This window comes from Biomphalaria glabrata, chromosome 12 (assembly GCF_947242115.1).
Source record: "Biomphalaria glabrata chromosome 12, xgBioGlab47.1, whole genome shotgun sequence".
Taxonomy (NCBI): Eukaryota; Metazoa; Mollusca; class Gastropoda; family Planorbidae; genus Biomphalaria; species Biomphalaria glabrata.
Window position 1 is genome coordinate 1,527,537 of NC_074722.1, and position 12,459 is coordinate 1,539,995.

General features: G+C 35.6%; 1 protein-coding gene across 2 annotated transcripts in view; it reads right to left on the bottom strand.

Annotated features, from left to right (window-relative positions):
* Positions 1–329: 329 nt before the first annotated feature.
* Positions 330–12,459, bottom strand: part of LOC106078910 (ubiquitin carboxyl-terminal hydrolase 32-like) — a 62,120-nt gene continuing 49,990 nt past the window's right edge. For both annotated transcript variants that reach the window (XM_056006031.1, XM_056006030.1), the window contains 5 exons: positions 11,520–12,122; positions 10,224–10,326; positions 10,018–10,085; positions 9,483–9,575; positions 330–8,037 (listed from right to left, as the gene is read on the bottom strand). In XM_056006031.1, the coding sequence (XP_055862006.1) occupies positions 7,867–8,037; positions 9,483–9,575; positions 10,018–10,085; positions 10,224–10,326; positions 11,520–12,122 (1,038 nt within the window). In that variant the 3' untranslated portion in view covers positions 330–7,866. The remainder of the gene's footprint in view (positions 8,038–9,482; positions 9,576–10,017; positions 10,086–10,223; positions 10,327–11,519; positions 12,123–12,459) is intronic.

Here is a 12,459-nt window from a genome sequence, read left to right on the forward strand (position 1 = left end):
TGTCATCAGGAGTAGGCTGGCTTCACAAGTTGTATTATATCTCATCGCTGAGTAAGGGTTGGGCATGGGGCTTGCGACTCCATGTAAAGCCTTACCTGATACTGAAATGGCAATCATTGAACATTTGGTATGTCACATAATGAAACTATAAACTTTCTAGCGCTCATTCTTCGACCAAAGATCTGAATCAGCACAAAGATAGTTCGAAGCAATGAAAGGATGGGCTGAAACTGTTTCATGTTGAAATCATTCTCAACATCATAAAGTAGACTGAAAAAAGTGAAAGGGCTCTTTTAATGAGGAGACAAAAAATAAATAAACTCGGCTGGCAGCAATGAAATAGCATTTATTTATATAGTCAAGTGCACACCACAAATGAACCAAAACAAATCGTTCAGATAATTCTCAGCATGGATATCTTCACATTATCAATGACATCACAGAGATCTGTCCACACATCTAGTGTGTGTGTGACAAGATACGTTTTATTTACAGTTGACACATCTCTCTTTAGTTACAGATTTAAAAAAAAGGAAAAACTGAAAATCAAATTTAAAAAAAATCTGAATACAATTTAAAAAAAAAACAACTTTAAAAAAAAACAAAACTATCTTCTGTTGATAAACTATTGTACACATGCCATTGAACAGGAAAATATTAGATTTAGCTCGGAGTCATACATATGAAAACAGCTTAGTAGGTCATAATGGACTGAGGATGGAGACAGAGTGGATGGGAGACTGACTGTTTACCTGGCATGTTCTCCAATGATCTCAGACATCTTACAGTGATACATCAGCTTGGTTTAAAATGAAAATCTAGGTTTCTAAATGCAACATCAAGGAAAGAGTGCAGCCTTCTAGTCAGCACAGGAAAATATTCAAGTTTAAAATTTGAGTGGCAAGAAGACAACTTGGTCCAATTTTGTCATCAGGAGTAGGCTGGCTTGACAAGTTGGATTATCTCATCACTGAGTGAGGTTAAGGGCTGGGCATGGGGCTTGCGACTCCATGTAAAGCCTTACCTGATACTGAAATGGCAATCATTGAAAATTTGGTATGTCACATATGAAACTATGAACTTTCCTAGCGCGCATTCTAGAGCCAAGACAAACACTGGGTAGCTGCTGTCACTAGTCAACTGCAGCCACAATGCAAAGATAAAGATGTATCATAGTATGGGATTGATGTTTGGCCATGGAATGTACACACAAAGATGGAGGGATGTTACGCATCATAAAAACAAAAGTATCGCTTAACTAATCAGTAGAAACACTGCACTCATCCTTACTTGTCAGAATCAAAGACATTGCCTTAACTGTAAAAAGACTCGCCAAGTTTACAGTGACAGATTGTATTTAGAATACTTAGACATGGAGGGCATAAACAAGCTAGTCTTTTTAGGTGGACTAGCCAATAAACCGAGATTTAAGTGAGAATAAACCGAGATTTAAGTGAGAATAAACCTAAGACTTGGGTGAATGAGCACAACAGCAGATAAGAGATGGGAGACTTGAAACAGAAAAAAATAAAATAAATAATCTCCTAGGCACTTCAATTTAATTGTCAAATTAGAACATAAGAAAATGTTTTGCTATAAAACTGGTTTGCAACACAGATTATATTACAAAGTTTACTTTCAATCTTGACAAAATTGACTTGATTACAGTACTTTAGGATTACAAGCACAGCAGATGTCAGAAAGAGTAGCTTCCCTTGGCTGGGGTAGGAAGTTTTAATTAAGCACAGTGTTGATATATGCAAACAGTTATTTTTTTTAAAAAGGAGGTCATTATGAAAAGCAAATAGAACACAAAAACATGATCAACAATTTGACAGAACATGTTCAATAATGCAGAGATAGTTAAATGAAGCTTCTACATAGAAAAAAAAATGAAAAGTATTTTAAACAGTTGTATCCAATATTTTGAAATTGTGTTTACATCTTGAGGATTATATAAACAGAGATGAATATACACAGACATATTTATATTTATTATATACTTATCTATACAGATATGAACATATGTAATGGCTCATGGCCTTTCATATAATAGATACCTATGTATGTACATTCATGCTAATTGATTATAGATAATAGATTATAGTGTCAAGTTTTTATATTGTCTAATCTAAAGTCAGCGCTATAATATCATATATACACAAACACAGACATCATCTCAAACATCGAAGATACTCTTTCAAGCCCAACAACAGTATACATTACATGGCAGATTATTTTGACGAAACCAAAACTGGTGAAATTGAGCAAAAGAGACATGATTTGCAAAAAAATTTTGTTAAATGAGTAAATAAAATACAGAGTCTGAAAAATTCAAACTTCACAGTAATCTAAAAGTCTGCTCGATCAGAAACTGAAATGAGGATATTTTTAGGAGTAAAAACAATTAAGTAACAACAGTGACTAAGTCTATTATGTACTAAAAAATAGATGTATGTTTCATAGATAGACATTATAATAGAACAATGTTATATTCGGTTTGTTAATATTATTTGGTGATGTGCGATAAATTACGTGGCTGCAACAGCATGATACTGGTGTTTTAAACTCTGATACAGTTTATAGAAAGCTACTTTGACTCTCACGCACTTCACACACAGACGTGGTGTCCGGGACAGGAAATAAGATAACTCTGTTTATCACTAGATCCTGGACCAGTTTAAGTCATTACACATTGTATGTCATAATTATGTTTATTTTAGTCATAATTTTGCTTAATTCGAAATAATTGTCAATCTGAAATGGATGCGGTGCCAATTAGTTTGGACTATCAGGACTCCGCTGTAGAACAAAAGAGCTATGGGGGAGTTTTTCACCTTACTTCTTGAAGGTTATGACCTGAGACTTGGGCGCTCCTGGGACAAACAAACAATGCTCTTGTTTGAAATAACAAAAATAAAAGTTCCCCTTTCAGACCTTGCGATCTATTGGGCAGTTGAAGTTTGTTTGGCAGGGTGTTATACGGCCAGCACAATGGCCAACTGCCTTTACTTTCCATCCACTAAAGTCAGGTGCTCATTAGAGTTGGGTGGACTCAGAGACGCCCTAAAAATCCAGAAATTTAAAATCTAAGTCTAAACTGAGATTTGAACCCAGGACCCAAGGTTCGGAAGTCAAGCACTTAACCACTCAGCCACCCCCCTTCTCAAAAAAAAAAGCTACACCATAATATACAACCTGAAAAAAAAAGTTTATTTTCAAGGGCAAGACTGCGAGAGAGATCAAGGTAAGAGACCACGCTGGATGAGTCTAGTTAAAACAAAAGAAATTTTTACTGAGTCAGCATTTTCCATCATAGTGTCACTAAATGTTCTTTTCTCTTTGTAAATAAAAGTCTAAGATAAAGTCTTTACAAATGCATTTTTACATTATAGGTGTGTGTGGGGGGGGGGGGGGGGGACACTAGGCAATGGAAAAGAAAGTATCCAATTAGTTGTTTTTTTAATTTTCTAATTACCTGAAAAGGTATAAATATATATGCATGTAATTATGCTAAACATTATTCAATAATTCAAACATTTTTAACCTCCGTCTGCTTAGAAAGTTTTTTTTTTTTTAACTAATCTCTATCTTCATTCTATAAGTTATCACATTTCAGTTCTGAGACTACTTCAGTAGTTTGATCATGAAACATTTCAGTGTCGTATATACACAACAAAGCTACATAACTCTTTGTTACTGATTCAGGTAATTTATTTTCTCTGAGAGTTTTCTCCCATGAAACAAACTTTCACAGAGCAGGTTGACTGTTGTGATGGTTAGAGGCGAGGTGTCTGAAAGATAGATTGTAAACACACAGCCATCTTGAGTTGATTGACGTTTGAATTTGATTGAGATGTGGTAAGTTAGGGCAAAGGATAATGGAATAAAGATTTTTGCACACTGACCCATATAGATGTACATTGTTTAATCACTGATCAAGTTTTGACTGCTCAAAACAGCATTTCATGAAGAGAGAACAGCCATTCCAAGCAGCACATGGCCTACACTGCAGCTTTCAAAGACTGTCAAGGGAATTTTAAAACCTCAGGTCCGTATAAGCACATATGAAATCTGTTTATATATAAGATGTAAAGTTCAACAAAACAGATTACTTCCCCTTGCTTAACTAAATCAGTTTTAAGTTGTTTTTGCTTAGCTGCATTCAGACATTTCTATCGCCTTCACATTGAAACTAGCAAAGCTGCATCTACAACTTAATTAAGTGCACACCTAGTTTACAAATTTATGCACATACAACAACCTCATTACAAAACATTTTTTCACCAATGAAAACCCGTTAATTATGAAAGTGGTCAACAAGCGAAAGGGAGACCATTCCGTTGGCAAACCAAATACATTCAAACCTTTGCCTCTTTTTAAAACCTTTCAAATCTGCTCCAATACAAGACATTGTAATTACAAATATAAATTTTAAAAAATCATGTCAGTAAAAAGTATCGAAACAAAACATAATGCTCAAGTTCAATGTTGCAAAAAGACTTTCATTAAAAAAACAAAAAAAAACAGATAATCACAAGCACAACCAAGCCTGCTTCAAAAACTCATTCAACAATCTGAACAAAATGTTTTCTTGTAGCACTGAACATCAGATGAACTTGTAGGTATCACATTCATTGGTAATACTTTTTTTCCATATCTTACAGACAACATTGCCTGATAGCAAAGTTTACATTAGCATCATGTGACCCAAATACTTTATTTAATTACCTGGCCCACCAAACAAAATTAGCCACACCATTGGCTGAAATAATAAAGTAAAGTTTACTACCATTGGTTGAAGCATTCACTTTCTATTGTCATTGGCTGAAGTGATAAATTAAAGTTTACTACCATTGGTTGAAGCATCCACTTTCAGTCTATTATCATTGGCTAAAGTGATAAATTAAAGTCTACATTTTTTTTTTTATATTGTAAACCAAATGTTGTCCCTACTGCTAAAGGCCTAAAATTTGTCCAGCCTTGACCTAAAGGGACCTCATTCACCAACCGTAAACAAACAACATTTAGCCACGTGGTGCTCTATCTCTTCTATATAATTTACGATCTCTTTAGCCACGAGGTGCTATATCTCTTCTATATAATTTACGATCTCATGTTTAATTCATGATGTACGTGACAGTTTTTTTCCATTGTTTTATCAATAAGATCACGTGACTAAATGTTGTTTGTTTACGATTGGTGAATGAGGTCCATTAAATGAAACCACGTTACCAAGGGATGTGTGACAGAAGCACGAACCACTTAGATTTCTATCAAGAGAATGTCAGTCCAAACCTCAACTCAAACAGATGTGTTTGCTGAATGCCAGCCAGGGAAACCTTCTCTCCCCCCTCCCGCTACTGGTTCATAAGAGATTGGACTGAAGTGCACCGACTCTGTTATAAGGATGAAAGATGTGCACAAAGAAGTTTTTAAAAAATCAACTAAAAAAAAACAAACAAAACTCTCAATAGCAGAACACAACATGAACAGAGGGTGTGTTCTCCAAATTAAACATAAGCACAAACTTTCTAGCATGAGCACCAGTGAACAAAGCTGAGTAGAAATGTCTGCAGGCACACACCTGTGTGGGATGCCTGCAGGCACACACCTGAGTGGGATGTCTGCAGGTACACACCTGTGTGGGATACCTGCAGGCACAAACCTGTGTGGGATGTCTGCAGGTACACACCTGTGTGGGATGCCTGCAGGCACACACTTGTGTTGCATGTCTGCAGGTACACACCTGTGTTGCATGTCTGCAGGCACAAACCTGAGTGGGATGTCTGCAGGTACACACCTGTGTTGCATGTCTGCAGGCACTAACCTGAGTGGGATGTCTGCAGGTACACACCTGTGTTGGATGTCTATAGAAAGTGTCAAGAATAAGGTCATTTCAATGCTACATTGGAAGGTTACAGCTCCTGCTACCTAAGTGTAAAGTGTAACTTCGATACAATATTATAAAAAGTAGCACTGGATAGATCCACATGGACAGCGAGCTTAAAGGAAGGGTTGCAGATGCCAAAAACAACAGTAGTAGAAAGAAAAGTGAAAATACAACGGTGCCTGGTGATTACAGATGTCCAACCTGTGACCGCAGCTGTGTATCAAAGATTGGCCTCTTTAGTCACACAAGAAGTTGCAAAAGGAAAAGATTGTCCCTTAAGGTGTAAAATGCCAAGAGAGAAGTAACATAGAGAGTCAGTGAAACCTCAGAAAGTACCTCTTGACATTTTAATGACCTGAATTAAAAACAAAAAACTTTTAATTAAATGTAATAGTGTTACAATCTCAATCTATTTGTTACAAAACTCTGGTGAAGACAGAACTAACAAAGTCAAGTGATAGGACTGCCTCGGCCTTCTAATAGTCTCTCAAAAATACATTTTGCGGAGATCCATTCATTTCATTTCACTAACTTCTACTCGGGTCAACTTGACACCATCTTCACCATAAAAAAAAAATCATACAGTAGGCAGGGGTGGGTAAGGGAAAAAAAATACACACACGCACATTATGTCAGAGGTAAGGGAGATAATTCTTGAAACGGACATTGTCCATTCCGAGGTCAAAGTTCATAGCTCACTGACTTCATCCACAACATTATATGATAGAAGACAAACTTCATTTGACACAGTCGGTAGAGAATATATATATATATATATATCAAATTGAGACGATAATAAACACCTGTTGAAATGAAGCCTTTCTGACTGAGTCATTCAACTTGCGAGCCAGTACAAACTAAACCAATGACTCAACTTGTGAGCCAGTACAAACTAAACCAATTCCTCAACTTGCGAGCCAGTACAAACTAAACCAATGACTCAACTTGCGAGCCAGTACAAACTAAACCAATTCCTCAACTTGCGAGCCAGTACAAACTAAACCAATGACTCAACTTGTGAGCCAGTACAAACTAAACCAGTTCCTCAAACATTCTTCTTCTTCTATCAAAACCCACACTAGATGCCAGCATGACTCCATACTAAAACTAAATTCTTTTGAAAGCCGTTCATTCCTGTCACAAAATTTAAACATTTGTTACTATGTTAACATAGTGCACTAAAGGGTGTCCATTATATTCATAACAAACAATTGAATGTTTAACACTGCATGGGAATATAGTTTATTACACAACAGCTAGCTATGTGTATATTGGATATATTGTATGTGTTTCTAAATTGCAGTGTTAGCAACAAAAAATAAAACGTTAAAAAAAAACAACAACAGAATTCAGAGTAAAGTTTGATTTTAAAATGATACCATATGTTAGACTGAACAAACTTAAACAATGGCTCAACGATTTTGTGTTTGTCCACACAGGCAGTTTTAAGAACAAAAACCAAACAATGTCAATCTTTGTCCACTACTGGTCAGTCTATTCTTTGTCCACTACTGGTCAGTCTATTCTTGTCCACTACTGGTCACTGTTGCACAATATCTTTCTGTGTTAACATTGGTGGCCTTCACCAACATGTGACAGTAGTCGGAATGTTGTGATCCAAATGATTATATACAAGGAAACTTAAATCCTTATTACAGAACTGAGCAGATATCAACAAGGTAAAGGGAGATGATCCTAGACATTTTATAGTAACAAAACCTTTTTTTTCTTGGACAATATTTGAAACAAAATCACATCTTTAAGACAAAATAGAAATAAAATAATCACAACTTTTGGTGTCAGTTCAATGTCCCAAGTCTTCCTGTTTAAAAAAACACATCACATGACTTTCCAGGAAGTAATCCTGTTATGCTATAAATAACATCATGTAATCTCTGGTCACATGATCAAAGTCCATATATATACATTTTGAATCCTAGAATAAATAGGCAGTCAGGAGTTGATCTAAAGTTTTACTGCAGTAGACACATCTTCTTAAAGTCATTCTCGAACTCGTCATCAATCTCTGACATGTCTGGCTCACGTCCAGTTGTGTCCGGCATGAAGTGGCTAAAGTCCACCCCCTCCCTTTCATAGAAAAGAATGTAGGCAGAGTTCTTGTCCAGTTGATGCTCAGGAACTTCCTGGAAAAAAACAACAGAAAACATCATTCTATATTTAAAACCGAAGAATCTAAGTTTACAATACTGTCATGGTTTGGGATTATCATTCAGGATTTTAGGACATCTAGAGACCAAACCAGCTTTAGAATGAATGACATAAGCTGGGAGAAATGACCACAATTGGTCAATGACTTGACCAAATGATACTCTTATTAAGTAGGTTAGCTTTACATCCTGTATCTACATGTATCTATGTATCTACAATGTATCTCCAATGGATTCTCAATTATACTGCATTTAAACTTAATTCTTAATTTATCTCAACTTGGGGTCTAGTTGTAGTCAAGCACTTGGTTACCAAATTAAATACAAAAATATATTCATGTTAAAACACAAATCACAACTCATAGCAAAAAGATAGGCAGAGAAACACACACACAGTTTAGTGAGCTCGATTAAATAACTTATGTCAGAAATAAAGATTATTAAATCCTAGACAAAACTTTTTTTTTTTCAGAGTAGCAGAGGTTGGAAATGGACGGGGTTTGCACTCAGGAGCATTGAAAGAATATCTTGAAGTTCATACCACAACACCAGGCGGCCGTCCAATTCATATTAAATAGCAGCTCATGTGTTTACTAATTAAATGATACAAGCAGTCTTAATATGTGTAGAGTTCTTTTTTTCTTATATGTTGTAGAAAAAGGTAAAGTCCTGTTTTTCAATATCAAATATTTCTTCATCTTCATATGAATGTTAGATACATTTTTATAGTTTTGCTTGAGTAGATACAAACAAACAAAAAAAATACTTTTTTAAAATAAAATAAAGCTTATGAATAAGCGTACTTGTATCAATTAGTTTGGATGTGTCATGCAATTAAATTTGTAATAGATCTAGACGTAACAATAAAAAGGCATTTATAAAAATTAAAAAAAAGGGGGGAGGGGAACTACTTGAATTCAAACTCATAGCTCAGTCTTCTTGGACTTCGCAAACACGTTAACCACTCAGCTAGTGGAGCGCTTATGAACATGGAAGACTGTATAGTTATCTATGGTTTCTAAAGTCCTGTCCTAGTTTTCATGTTGTGTTCACTAAGACTCAGACAACCATGTATAAAGGGGACTAATTCAGCTTTTACCACCCCTTCAGTCAAGTACAAATTCTTTCCCTTGTTTGAGATACCAAACAAAATAATTATTTAGCAACAATTAATTAACTGATGATTAATTATTTTTTTTTATTCTTGTGTTGTCAGGTAAAAGAAATAATTGTACAAAATGTTAGCTTGATCCGAGATTGGGTGTGGGAGAACAATGTGTACAAACTTTTGACCAGACAGACAGACAGAGTGAGTTGATATAATAAACATCTAAATATAGAAAATAATGAATGAGTTGAAAAAAAAGTGATAAAATAACTGAAACTGTGAAAAACTCGACAAAACAAATTGTATATCTCACCTTACAACTGCTGTCATTATAACAGTACCAACAGTCATTGGAATTTTTAGCATAAGCCACATAATGGCCGCCTCCTAATATGCCAGTGTGACACTGGGGAGAGACCAAAAAAAACCCAGTCAAATACTTCAAGCACAAAATAAACTTAAATAAGACTCTCAGAGACTGGGGATAAACCCAGATAGTCAAACGATAAAAGCACAAAGTAAACTTAAAAGCTATTTTTAAATTGATTATTTAACAAAAATTGAAGTCAAGCAATAATCATAGCCTAAATTTAAAACAGAAGTTTTAATGAGAGATTATTAAAGCCTCATTTTAGTAAATAATCAAGCCAATTTAGAACTTAAGAGAAAAAAAAAAGATATTTTTTACTTCACATAAGTTAAAATGTTCAACTAATCTAATACAATTTTGAAAAGGTAGGCCTTAATATATTATATGGTTTTACTAAATATCAGATTTTAGTAAACCTTACTTTTTTTTTGCTCTTAATCGTCAATGATAAACCTAGTGACCTAATTCAACAACTCACCGACATGGCATACAGCTGATAGCGGACATTTGTATAATCTTCTTTATCAAACTCCTCAAGTCTTTCTTCTACAGAAATATTTGAAAAGAACTATTTTAAACAGGGCATTCTAGAGGCATGAAATAAACTAACCACTAGCATGACATAAACAGACGAAATGACCAATACATGGTGCCATTTAGCAGCAATCCAATATTACGACTTACCTATTGCACGTGAACCAATAACAGATTTAGCTGAGCCGTTGGCCATCTTGGCTGCTGACTGTCCTACTGACCGCGGGGTTATAACATTATCCTCAGGACCATTCTGAAGTGGATAATGAGCAAGTGATGCAAGGAGGACATACAGAAATCATTACAGCATAAAAATAACAACAACACATTCTTTTGTTTGTTTGACATGTTTCAGAAATCTCCTCAGAATTGAAGATTATTATATCCTAACCCTAACCCTAACCCTAACAATCCTGCGGATACTTCTTAGTGCATCCTGACTTCCTTTAAAACCTAATTCACCTTCTCGATCTTTTTTTTAGGTCTTATGATAAAAAAAACATATTTTCTTCTCCCTGAGAATGTTTTCAGTCAAGAGGTCATTGCATTTTCAGTCAAGAGGTCATTGCATTTTCAGTCAAGAGGTCAATGCATTTTCAGTCAAGAGGTCATTGCATTTCCAGTCAAGAGGCCATTGCATTTTCAGTTAAGAGCTTAGTAAAAACTTCAGTGGTCCATCTGTCAGTAAAAAACCACAATACAAAAAGATTCCTTACAATAAAATGCCAAAAAATATGCAGATAGCTACTCGGCCTATTCAATTTTATTAGTTTCTATGTACTGTACTCAATCCATAGACTTCCAAATTGATACATGTAAAAAAAAAGTTTCTACCAAGAACAAGATCTATAAGTATTCAACATTGAGAATAGCAACTAAAATACAATTAATTTAAATACTGACATCTCTGAAACTGAATGGTAGAGCACTTGATTTCTGGATGAAATTCTTGAGTCAGTTTTATTAATGTTTCTCAGAATTATTTTTAAATACAATTTATTATTGTAGTGGCTTTAGATGATCTGTTTGATTTGTACATTTTTATTTTTTTTTGACAGAGTTGTACTTGGAGATGATAAAATGCAGCGGTGCATGAGGGCAGACTGACCTATCATTTAGTTCTGTCCTGGGGAGTTCACACTGATTGTGAAACTCGAAGACAACAAGGTTTTGGATAACATTTAAACTTGTCTTTGAGTATGTAGATTTGGTTGTGGATGTTTTAAATAAAATTTGATGAAAACTCACTTATTACCTCCCTATAATAGTTGCAAACATTTAAAGTCTTTGAGTATGTAGATTTGGTTGTGGATATTTTAAATAAAATTTGATGTAGACTCTATTCTTACCTCCCTGTAATAGTTGCAAACATTTAAACTTGTCTTTGAGTATGTAGATTTGGTTGTGGATGTTTTAAATAAAATTTGATGTAAACTCTTTTCTTACCTCCCTGTAATAGTTGGACGTGGTCAGTGCCGTCACCTGTCCAGAGATGGACTTGGATAAGCTACAGTTGACTGCATCGAGGCTGCTCATGGTCGTGGTAGGTCTACCTCTAGGAGGGGACCGACTGGTCACCGGTACGCTGCTACCGTCTCCACCTCCGCTGTGACCGTTTTCTTTGATATGGTTATCACAAGGTTTGTCTGCCATAGTTTGAGTCTGTGAGTAATTTACAGGGTGGGACACACTAGCCGAGTGGGCTGGGCTTGAGGAGTAGGCGGTGCTGGCTTGGTGGGTGGAGCTGGCAGTGTAGGCAGTGCTGGCTTGGTGGGTGGAGCTAGCAGAGTAGGCGGTGCTGGCTTGGTGGGTGGAGCTAGCAGAGTAGGCGGTGCTGGCTTGGTGGGTGGAGCTAGCAGTATAGGCTGTGCTGGATGGAATGACAGGTGCAGTTATATCTTTGCTGACAGCACTTTTGGCTGTGTCTTCTGCAGGTTCCCTCGGAGCTAGGTAGGCGGCAGGGTCAAACCCTTGTAGTGGAAAGTTGACAATCTTGTGTGACTTGACCCAGCGTCCATTAAGATATTGGAATCTCTTTAGATTGATAATCTGCAAAGCAGGTGAGGAAATAAGTTATATTAACTTTCATCATCAGGCCGACTATTAAATTATTAAACATTATTATAAGCTTCAAGAAAAATATAATTAACTCCTTCTCTCCTAACTGACGATACCAACCTTGATTCCACCAGAATGTGGTAAATAATTACGGAGAGAAAGAGTTAATTCTGAATAAAATTATATGTACAATTTTTAAAAAATCTTTTAAATTCGCTTAATATATTGTCTGTACAGAAGATTAAAGTGTAATATTAATACAAACAACAACAACATTATTTTACCAAAACACACACTTACTTTACAAAATGTGTTTTTCAATCATCAA